Genomic DNA, 12,497 nt, shown 5'->3' with positions numbered 1-12,497 from the left:
TCAAAAAGTTAAAACTTTTAAAGTTTATACGGTAAAAGTATTATAGTAAGCTAAGGTTAATTTATTATCGAGGAAATTAAAAATACGTTTAGTGTACAGTATTTATAATGTCTACAGTAGTAATAGGCTATACCATATGGCTGAGGTGTGTAGTAGGCTACACCATCTAGGTTTGTGTAAGTCTACTCTATGATGTTCACACAATGACAGAGTTGCCCAATGATGCATTTCTCAAAGCATATTCCTGTCATTAAGCAACATGTGACTGTGTATCTTTACTACATAAACTTGAGTAGTTCCACATACCAGGCTGAAAATATTTAAAAGGAGGTATTCCAGAAAGATTTAAGGCAACAAATTTGTGCTTTACCACATCCTTATCCCCTGTTAAAGCTCATTCCTTTTAAACCCATATTCACCCTAACTTTGGAAAAGATTAATTCTCTACTTCAAGCTAATCTTGTGAAGCTGAACTGTGAAACTAGGCCACAAACAGACTGAATTTTTTTTTTGAATCTGAGTTTTCTATGATTTAAAAAATGATCTTCCTTGAGTCTAAGCAGGAAATGGTCAAGACACTCTAAATATGCTGAGTTTTTGGTAGAATTTTTCTCAAAAACTATAGCCTCATGAAACACATGATCTGTGCCCCAAGGTACAGATTATCATCAATTTTCCATTTGGGAATACTGGTAAGGGAGTCCTCATTGCCCTCTTCCCTTGAAGTAAATCTATTTTTAGAATCTCTTACCTACAAGTATCCCTTTCCCAGTACCAAATTCAGTTCCAACTGGGTTATCGCTGACTTCAAGTACACAAACTCATTCAAACTGGCTTGTGTTGTCAGACTCAGTTTTACGCTCTGAACACAAAAACAAGTAAGATAAAACTAAAAATATACTGGGAGAATGAGACACAAATCAATATACTGTGGTAAGTACCATAAAATGAGTATAAATAACTGTGGGAAACATTGAGTTTTTCTCTAATTGGGCAAATAGCTAAGAAAACAATAAATCCTATACATGTTGGTCATTCAGAATGCTCTAACATGTCCTGTCTATCACTGGGTACTTGTTCTAACTTTTCTGTAACACTAACGGGGAGAAATAACTGGTTTCAAAAGACAAAAAATTTAATATCGAAAATAAGCAAAACCAAAGAACAGTGTCAGGAATTCATTTATGATCAAACTGTTCCTTCAACTTGGAAGTCACAGGATATACCAGTCCTTTTCACTTACAAAGCTGTATTTTTTAGAGGAAAGACAATATGCCACAACAAATTCTGTCATTACCATCAATTCCAAATCTCCAAACTGACATCAAGTGTGGCAGCATGTTTGAGTCAAGAGGAATCAATTGTAAAATAAACAAGCCAAAACATTCCAAAATGAGTTCTACATGTGGGTCTATCAAGTTCTAGTTAGAGTTTAAGTTAAACAGTGAGAAATGGCAAACACGACAAGTTAGAAAAAAATAGAAATGCCAAATTATGCTCACACAAAATCTATACCTATAAATACAAAACGTTTATAACAACTTTGCATATGCTCTTATTCTTTATCAAAATGACAATACTGTACCTTCCAAAAAAAACTGGAGACGTACTTTAAAAAATTATGCATCAGAAATGCCATCAACATAGAAAGAATAGTTCTAGTGGAATAGCTGGAAACAGCTGGCTACAATCCTCCCAAATTAAACCATCAACTCAGTATCTTAAGGGTTCAAGAGTAAATAGAATTATTTTTTGATTACTTCAATTGCTGTTTACATTATTCAGGAGGTATGAGGGATCTACAAATTGGCTGCTTAATAAAAGGTGCTGATGCATGCTTCTGAAAAAATTTATCAAGGTTAAAAAATTGGAAGAGGATGTACGAAATCTGACTATGTAATTACTTAAAACTTACTAACTGGGGACTTGCGCCAAGATGGCTGGCTAGGAGCACCTCAGGACTGCAGCTCTCAGTGAAAGCGCAGAGGGTGAGTGGACGCCGCATTTCCAGACGGATTTTTATTGCCCACAGACCAGGAGATTCCCAGGCGGAGGAGCCCCATGGGTCACCAGGGCGGCTGTTTTGGCCGGCGCGGCTGTTTTGCCTGCGCCCCGGCGCAGCGGTTCCCAGTGCAGAGTAAACGAGACTGTGTCTCCACTTAGCCAGCAAGGGGAGCTGAAACAGGGAGCCAGGCCAGGAGATTCCCAGGCAAAAAAGCGCCACGAATCTCAGAGCCACGGTTTCAGCCAGCGCAGTGGGTCGCCGCATGGGAAAATACACAGATCCCGGTGCCTATTCAACAGGCGACCAGGTCACCTGGTAGACAGTCGACTGTTCAACTAAAAAACAAAAGGTTCTGAGGCAGGGAGCCAGGTGATCAGGCCCAGCTGGTCCCACCCCCACAAAAACAAAAACAAAAACAAAAAAACAGCAATTGGAAATGCTCTGGGTTGAGAATTTCACAGCAAGCACAGCTGAACCCAGGACGGTCCAGCTCTGTGGAGGAGGGGCGTCTGCCATTAACGAGGCACTCCACAACTACAGAGGCAGTCCGCCATTCCTGAGGCAGCCTGCTGTTGCCAAGGCAACCCGTCGTTGCCGAGGCAACCTGCCATTACAGAGGTGGGCCACCATTGTGGAGGGAGTTCTAACCACATCCATATACACAGGACTGCAGGGAAGTTCACATGGCACCTGAGTGGAGCCCACAGCAGCTCAGCGAAGCCTCTGCAGGCTGAGAGTGACTAGGCTGCCACCTTGTGGGCAGGGTAGCTCTGAAGAAGAAGAAGAAGAAGAAGAAAAAAGGCAGCAGCACAGCGGAAACTCATAAAGCCCTAACTCGCTGGGGCAGAACACTTGGGGAAAAAAAAAGGGGTTTATGAGTTCTGCTGCTGCAGACTTAAACTTACCAAAATCAGAAAGTCAGCAAATACAAAGTCAACAGGTGGATAAATCCACAAAGATGGGAAAAAAACAGCGCAAAAAGGATGAAAACACCTGAAACCAGAACACCTCTCCTCCTACAAGGGATCACAACTCCTCACCAGCAAGGGAACAAGACTGGATGGAGAATGAGTGTGATGAAATGACAGAATCAGCCTTCATAAAGTGGATAAAAAGAAACTTCCGAGAGCTAAAAGAACATGTTCTAACCCAATGCAAAGAAACTAAGAAACTTGAAAAAAGATTTGACGAAATGCTAACGAGAATGGACAACTTAGAGAGGAATATGAGTGAATTGATAGAGCTGAAAAACACAACACGAGAACTTCGTGAAGCATGCACAAGTTTCAACAGCTGAATTGAAGCAGAAGAAAGGATATCAGAGGTCGAAGATCAACTCAATGAAATAAAACGAGAAGGCAAGATCAGAGAAAACAGGGTAAAAAGGAATGAACAAAGTCAACAAGAAATATGGGACTATGTGAAAAGACCTAATCTACGTTTGATAGGTGTACCTGAATGTGACGAAGAGAATGAATCCAAACTGGAAAATACTCTTCAGGATATTATCCAGGAAAACTTCCCCAACCTAGCAAGGCAGGCCAATATTCAAGTCCAGGAAATACAGAGAACACCACAAAGATATTCCTCAAGAAGAGCAACCCCAAGGCACATAATCGTAAGATTCACCAGGGTTGAAATGAAGGAGAAAATGCTAAGGGCAGCCAGAGAGAAAGGTCGGGTTACCCACAAAGGGAAGCCCATCAGACTCACAGCAGATCTCTCAGCAGAAACCCTACAAGCCAGAAGAGAGTGGGGGCCGATATTCAACATCTTTAAAGAAAAGAACTTTCAACCCAGAATTTCATATCCAGCCAAACTAAGCTTCATGAGTGAAGGAAAAATAAAATCCTTTGTGAACAAGCAAGTACTCAGAGATTTCATCTTCATCACCAACAGACCTGCTTTACAAGAGCTCCTGAAAGAGGCACTACATGTAGAAAACAACAACCAGTACCAGCCACTCCAAAAATATACCAAACGGTAAAGAGCATCAACACAATGAAGAATCTGCATCAACCAATGGGCAAAACAGCCGGCTAGCATCAAAATGGCAGTATCAAATTCACACATAACAATATTAACCCTAAACGTAAATGGACTAAATGCCCCAATCAAAAGACACAGACTGGCAAATTGGATAAAAAGCCAAAACCCATCAGTGTGCTGTATCCAGGAAACCCATCTCACATGCAAGGATACACAAAGGCTCAAAACAAAAGGATGGAAGAAGATTTACCAAGCAAATGGAGAGCAAAAAAAAAAAAGCAGGAGTTGCAATTCTCATCTCTGATAAAATAGACTTTAAAGCAAAAGATCAAAAGAGACAAAGAGGGCCATTATATAATGGTAAAAGGATCAATGCAACGAGAAGAGCTAACGATCCTAAATATATATGCACCTAATACAAGAGCACCCAGATACATAAGGCAAGTTTTTAATGACTTACAAAGAGACTTAGACTCTCACACAATAATAGTGGGAGACTTCAGCACACCACTGTCAATATTAGACAGATCAACAAGACAGAAAATTAACAAGGATATCCAGGACTTGAACTCAGACCTGGACCAAGCAAACCTAATAGACATTTACAGAACTCTCCACCCCAAATCCACAGAATATACATTCTTCTCAGCACCACATCACACCTACTCTAAAATTGACCACATAATTGGAACTAAATCACTCCTCAGCAAATGCAAAAGAACGGAAACCATAACAAACAGTCTCTCAGACCACAGTGCAATCAAGTTAGAACTCAGAATTCAGAAACCAACCCAGAACCGCACAGCTTCATGGAAAATGAACAACTTTCTCCTGAATGTTGACTGGATAAACAATGAAATGAAGGCAGAAATAAAGATGTTCTTCGAAACCAACGTGAACGAAGACACGACATACCAGAATCTCTGGGACACATTTAAAGCAGTCTCTGGAGGAAAAAATATAGCAATAAGTGCCCACATGAGAAGAAAGGAGAGATCTAAAATTGACACCCTATTGTCAAAACTGAAAGAGCTAGAGGAGCAAGATCAAAAAAACTCAAAACCTAGCAGAAGACAAGAAATAACTAAGATCAGAGCAGAACTGAAGGAGATAGAGACACGAAAAACCCTTCAAAAAATCAATAAATCCAGGAGCTGGTTTTTTGAAAAGATCAACAAAATAGACCACTAGCCAGATTAATAAAAAAGTAATAAAAAAGAAAAAAGAGAATAACGAAATAGATGTAATAAAAAAATGATAAAGGGGATATCACCACAGATTCCACAGAAATTCAAACCATCATCAGAGATTACTACAAACAACTCTATGCACATAAACTAGAAAACCTGGAAGAAATAGATAAATTCCCGGACAGTTGCCTCCTCCCAAGCCTAAACCAGGAAGAACTCGATACCCTGAATAGACCAATAACAAGGTCTGAAGTCGAGGCAGCAATTAAGAGCCTACCACCCAAAAAAAGCCCAGGTCCAGATGGGTTCACAGCCAAATTCTACCAGACATACAAAGAGGAACTGGTACCATTCCTTCTGAAACTATTCCAAATAATCCAAAAAGAGGGAATCCTTCCCAGATCATTTTATGAGACCAACATCATCCTGATACCAAAACCCGGCAGAGACTCAACAAGAAAAGAAAACTACAGGCCAATATCCATGATGAACATAGATGCAAAAATCTTCAATAAAATACTGGCAAGCCGATTGCAACAGCACATTAAAAAGCTTATCGACCATGATCAAGTAGGATTCATCCCGGGGATGCAAGGCTGGTTCAACATACACAAGTCTATAAATGTAATTCACCACATAAACAGAACCAAAGACAAAAACCACGATTATCTCAATTGATGCAGAGAAGGCCTTCGACAAAATTCAACAGCCCTTTATGCTAAAAACCCGCAATAAACTAGGTATCGACGGAACATATCTCAAAACAATAAAAGCTATTTATGACAAACCAACAGTCAATATCATACTGAATGGCCAAAAACTGGAAGCATTCCCTTTGAAATCTGGCACTAGACAAGGATGCCCTCTCTCACTACTCCTATTCAATATAGTACTGGAAGTTCTAGCCAGAGCAATCAGGCAAGAAAAAGAAATAAAGGGTATTCAGTTAGGAAAGGAGGAAGTCAAATTGTCTCTATTTGCAGACGACATGATGGTATATCTAGAAGACCCCATCATCTCAGCCCCAAATCTCCTTAAACTGATAAGCAACTTCAGCAAAGTCTCAGGATACAAAATCAGTGTGCAAAAATCACAAGCATTCCTATACACCAATAACAGACTTAAAGAGAGCCAAATCAAGAACAAACTGCCATTCATGATTGCTACAAAGAGAATAAAATACCTAGGAATACAGCTAACAAAGGATGTAAAGTACCTCTTCAAGGAGAACTACAAACCACTGCTCAACGAAATAAGGGAGGACACAAACAGATGGAGAAACATTCCATGTTCATAGTTAGGAAGAATCAATATCATGAAAATGACCCCACTGCCCAAAGTAATTTACAGATTCAACGCTATCCCCATCAAGCTACCAATGACCTTCTTCACAGAACTGGAAAAAACCACCTTAAACTTCATATGGAACCAAAAGAGAGCCTGAATAGCCAAGTCAATTCTAAGCAAAAAGAACAAAGCGGGAGGCATCATACTACCGGACATCAAACTATACTACAAGGCTACAGTAATCAAAACAGCATGGTACTGGTACCAAAACAGAGATATAGACCAATGGAGCAGAACAGAGGCCTCGGAGGCAACACAACATATCTACAACCATCCAATCTTTGACAAACCTGATAAAAACAAGCAATGGGGAAAGGATTCCCTGTTTAGTAAGTGGTGTTGGGAAAACTGGCTAGCCATATGCAGAAAGCAGAAACTGGACCCCTTCCTGACACCTTACACTAAAATTAACTCCAGATGGATTAAAGATTTAAACATAAGACCTAACACCATAAAAACCCTAGAAGGAAACCTAGGCAAAACCATTCAGGACATAGGAGTAGGCAAGGACTTTATGACCAAAACACCAAAAGCATTGGCAACAAAAGCCAAAATAGACAAATGGGACCTAATCAAACTCCACAGCTTCTGCACGGCAAAAGAAACAGTCAATAGAGTGAATAGGCAACCAACAGAATGGGAAAAAAGTTTTGCAGCCTACCCATCTGACAAAGGGCTGATATCCAGAATTTACAACGAACTAAAACAGATTTACAAGAAAAAAACAAGCCCATTCAAAAATGGGCGAAGGATATCAACAGATACTTTACAAAAGAAGACATACATGAGGCCAACAAGCATATGAAAAAATGCTCATCATCACTGGTCATTAGAGAAATGCAAATCAAAACTACATTGAGATACCATCTCACGCCAGTTAGAATGGCGATCATTAAAAAATCTGGAGACAACAGATGCTGGAGAGGATGTGGAGAAATAGGAACACTTTTACACAGTTGCTGGGAGTGTAAGTTAGTTCAACCATTGTGGAAGACAGTGTGGCGATTCCTCAAGGACCTAGAAATAGAAATTCCATTTGACCCAGCAATCCCATTACTGGGTATATATCCAAAGGAGTATAAATCGTTCTACTATAAGGACACATGCACATGAATGTTCATTGCAGCACAGTTTACAATAGCAAAGACCTGGAACTAACCCAAATGTCCATCGATGATAGACTGGACAGGGAAAATGTGGCACATATACACCATGGAATATTATGCAGCCATCAAAAACGATGAGTTCGCGTCCTTTGTAGGGACATGGGCAAACCTGGAAACCATCATTCTCAGCAAAGTGACACAAGAACACAAAATCAAACACCGCATGTTCTCCCTCATAGACGGGTGTTGAACAATGAGAACACATGGACACAGGGAGGGGAGCACTACACACTGGGGTCTGCTGGGGGGAAATAGGGAGGGACAGCGGGGGGTGGGGAGTCGGGGAGAGATAGCATGGGGGAGAAATGGCACATATAGGTGAAGGGGAGGAAGGCAGCAAATCACACTGCCACATATGCACCTATGCAACAATCTTGCATGTTCTCCACATGTACCCCAAAACCTAAAATGCAATAAAAAAAAAACTTACTAACTAATCAAATCTCACACTTAGCTTTCAACGTTACAAAAGGCTATGAGAACATAACAAAATAATCTGTGTTTTCTTAGTAATAACTTACTAAATCTCAAATGGTAGAAATAAATTAGCATAAAACTCCATAGTAAGAAACATAACAAATCTCAAACACGTTTAGATCGCAGTAACTTACCTCTTAGCTGTAAAATTTTTTTCCAGCTCCTCATTGTGAATCAGTTTTGTATCCCCAAACTGCCATAATGACTGCAGATTACAGCTTACATCAAGCCTGTGCTGGTTAAGAGTATCATGTATAAAACTATACTCTCTACTATTGGTGCAACAAGGTGACAAGTAAACTAAAGGCAGAAAAAGAGAAAGCAGTTGTTTTTAAAATGACATTAATGGACATCTGTACAATGACAACTGTATATCTTATATAAAACACAAAATAAGTACTGAAATTTTTATTAACAACATAAGGTAACAATTTGTATTTAGAGTTCTACAACAGTAATATAGACCTTCTATACTTGATATAAATGAAAATATGAACCTTGATTTTCTCCACATACCTATTCAGAGTTCTTAAAAGTTGACACATACAGACAGGACAGTCCTAGAATTTTCAACTTAAGATGTTGCAACTCTGACTCTACAATGAGCATCATTACACAAACCTGGCAGCTACTGTTAGTGCATGAGTATTTGCCAAGTAAAGATAAGGCAGTCTACACATTAGAAAATCATTTGGTTATTTTGATCTGCAAAAGTACAAGAACATGTGTATAAGATGTTGCCTGATGTAGTGGCATGTGAAAGAGGAAACAGATATATATATATTTTTTTGAGGCAGAGTCTTGCTCTGTTGCCCAGGCTGGGGTGCAATGGTGCAATCTCGGCTCACTGCAACCTCCACCTCCTGGATTCAAGCAATTCTCCTGCCTCAGCCTCCTGAGTAGCTGGGATTACAGGTGCACACCACCATGTCTGGCTAATATGTCTATTTTTAGTAGAGACGGGGTTTCAACATGTTGGTCAAGCTGGTCTCAAACTCCTGACCTTATGATCTGCCTGCCTCAGCCTCCCAAAGTGTTGGGATTACAGGCATGAGCCACTGCACCTGGCCAAGGAAACAGACTTTCTTAGGACAATGAGTGTCTCCAACATTGGTGTAGTAAATCGATGCATAAAAGGATAAAACTCTGTGGAAGTGAACTCAGAGGAAAGCAAGGAGCAAATACAAATGACTCTTGATATTTTTGGTAGTTATAGTCTACAAATTTCCCATCAATACTGAGTCACAACACTATGTCACATACTAATGTTCTTGGGGGAAAGGAAATGGTTAAGTTCCTGTGGACAGCTGGTCAACTTTTTTTTTTTTTTTTTCCTTAGAGACAGGATGTTGCTCTGTAGCCCAGGCTGGAGTGTAGTGGTATGATAATTTCTCACTGTAACCTCTAACTTCTGGGCTCTAGTGATCCTCTTGCCTAGGCTTCCTGTATAGCTGGGACTACAGGCACAGGCTCACCATGCCCAGCTAGTTTTTCTTTTATTTTTTTGTAGAGATGGGGTCACTATGTCGTCCAAGCTGGTCTTGTAATTCCTGGGCTCAAGTGATCCTCTCCAACCTTGGCCTCCCAAAATGCTAGGATTACAGGCAAGAACCCATCCTGGTCAAATTTTTGACCACCAAAATTCCATCTGCATTATATAGATTATTCTGCCAACATCCTTATAAAATAAACCAATCTCAGCAGTGTTGAAAACGTGTTCTTTCATTTTCCTATGTGACATTTACCAAGTTATTTAAAGAAATTCTTCCTTAATATCTTGATCTGCAGAACCCACTTGTCTGCAAGTTCATTTTTTCATGTTGCATCTATCATCTTTTGAAATGTTTGGCACTAGCCAAAAGGGTTTAACATTTTTCTGACTTTAACATTAATATGACCTAAGTACGTCTGGCTTTTAGCTTCACAACAATGCTGTCAACTATGTTTTTTTAGATTAGCCATAATGAAATCTCTGCAATCTATAAATTTAGCTGCTTTTCTATCATTCCCATAGTTTCATCAGGCACTATAAATGCTACGTTAGCACTTTTTGGTAAGGCCTGATGTACAGATTGGCAAGTTTGTTCCTCCTCTCCCTGGATGTACATTAACATTGAACTCAGGCCTGAGTGAAGCTTATCTAAAATGCGTTCTCTCTCTAAGGCACAACATAACCTTCTTGAGCTTAGAAACACTAGACCACACTTCACCATTATACCTGGGGACCATTTATAGTCAAATCACCCACAAAAATGTTAACAATTGATATAGTTTAGCTGTGTCCCTACCCAGCTTTCATCTTGTAGTTCCCATCATCCTACATGTCATGGGAGGGACCCAGGGAGAGGTAATTGAATCATGGGAGCAGTTACCCCTATGCTGTTCTTGAGGTAGTGAGTTCTCACAGATCTGATAAGTTTTATAAGGGGCCTTTTCCCCCTTTGCTCAGCTCTTCTCTCTCCTGACTCCATGCAAAGAGGGATGGTCTGCTTCCCCTTCTGTCATGATTGTAAGTTTTCTGAGGCCTCCCCAGTCATAGGGAACTGTGACTCAATTAAATCTTTCTTTCTTTTTTTTTTTTAAAAAGGACTAATACAACAATGTGGTACCAATACTAGGAAAAGAACACTTATTGCAGTATGAGAGCTGAAACAAGGCAGAGCATGGCCTCATCTGATCTTAGCTGAGAATGCATGCATTGGGTGACTCAAATTCTTGACTCCTTTGTGTATGTCTGCAAAAGTACTGCTGAGTATCAAGTTTGCACAAAAAAGCACTGCTGACTATTGATTGTGAATTTTACCAAGTAGGAAATTCACAAATGTGGAATCCTCAAATAATGAAGATTGACTATTAGGTTTAAGGCAATTCCCACATAAATGGATCTAATTAACAATTTGCCCCCTTATATTTAGCTTATCAATAGAAGTTAAAACAATGACAAAACTAATATAAAGTACTATAACCAGCTGTTTTCAGTAACAACTCATTCCTCATTTCCATTTTTAATTCTATTATTGACCCCCTAAAATGATTTTCATTTTAATATTTGTAATAATTGTTACAAATTTTGTAGTTTCATAACATATGATAATTTTATGGATGTGTAACTTTTTATTTTGAAATAAATACAGATTCACAGGAAGTTGCAAAACAGTACAGAGAGGTCCTGTGTACCCTTAACCCAGTTTCCTCCAGTGGAACCATGTCACTATTATTCAATATCAAAACTAGGAAAATGACATTGGTACAAGCCACAGACCTTATTAAGGCTTTACAACCAGTTTTACATCCACTTGTGTGTAGTTCTATGCAGTTTTATCACATGTAGGTTTGTGAAACAATCATTCTAAGATACAGAACTGCTCTATCACCAGGGCCATCCCTTGTGCCACTCCTTTACACATTTTTTCATACTGAAACTCTTCCCTACCCCCATTCTCCTACCCTGTCCCTAAATCCTGAAAATTAATATCCTCTCCATATCCATATTTTTGTCATTTCCAGAATGTTTCATAAATGAAATTATGTAGTATGAGACCTGTAGAGATTTTTTTTTTTTTTTGCTTAGCATACTGCCTCTGAAATTCAACCAAGCTGTATGAGTAGATTGTTCTTTATTGCTAAGTAGTATGCCATCATATGAATGTGCCATAGTTTAACCATTCACTCACTGGACATTCGGGTGGTTGTCAATTTCTGATTATTACAAATTAAGCTGTTATGTACATTCATGTGTAGGTTTTTGTGTGACCATCATTTTTTGTTTGCCAGGGAAAAATGCCAAAGAGAAGGATGGCTGGATCATATAGCAGCTGCATGTTTATTTATTTATTTTTTTAAAGATTGGGTCTTGCTATGTTGCTCAGGATGGCCTTGAACTCCTGGGCTCAAGCAATCCTCCTGCCTTGGCTTCCTGAGTAGCTGAAACTACAAGCACATGCCACTGTTTATGACTGTATGTTTAGTTTTTAAAGATACTGCCAACTTGTCTTCTGGAGTGGCTGTGCTATCTTACATTCCCTGGTGGCAATACATAGGTGATTGATGTCTCCCATCCTCACTGGCATTTGGCACTGTTATCATTTTCTTTTCCAGCTATTCTAACAAGTGTATAGTTACATCTCATTGTGGTTTTCATATGCATTTCCTTAATGGTTATGATGTTGAACATTTATTTTTTGGAGACAGTTTCACTCTTGTTGCCAGGCTGGAGTGCAATGGTGCAATCTCAGCTCACCACAACCTCCACCTCCCGGGTTCAAAAGATTCTCCTGCCTCAGCCTCCCAAGTAGCTGGGATTATAGGTGCCCACTATCACGC

The 12,497-nt window shown here is 39.5% G+C and overlaps 1 protein-coding gene across 1 annotated transcript in view; it reads right to left on the bottom strand.

Moving 5' to 3' along the window:
* TEX15 (testis expressed 15, meiosis and synapsis associated) overlaps window positions 1-12,497 on the bottom strand; it is a 78,706-nt gene that overhangs the window by 46,674 nt on the left and 19,535 nt on the right. The window contains exon 2 of the mRNA XM_012468798.3: window positions 8,309-8,474. Coding sequence (XP_012324221.3) covers window positions 8,309-8,474 — 166 coding nt within the window. The remainder of the gene's footprint in view (window positions 1-8,308; window positions 8,475-12,497) is intronic.

This window comes from Aotus nancymaae, unplaced genomic scaffold, assembly GCF_030222135.1.
Source record: "Aotus nancymaae isolate 86718 unplaced genomic scaffold, 86718_ANA_hifiasm-v0.15.2.pri h1tg000079l, whole genome shotgun sequence".
In the NCBI taxonomy this organism is placed as follows: domain Eukaryota; kingdom Metazoa; phylum Chordata; class Mammalia; order Primates; family Aotidae; genus Aotus; species Aotus nancymaae.
Note: the sequence above shows the minus strand (reverse complement) of the source record. Positions and strands in the feature narration are given on the sequence as shown.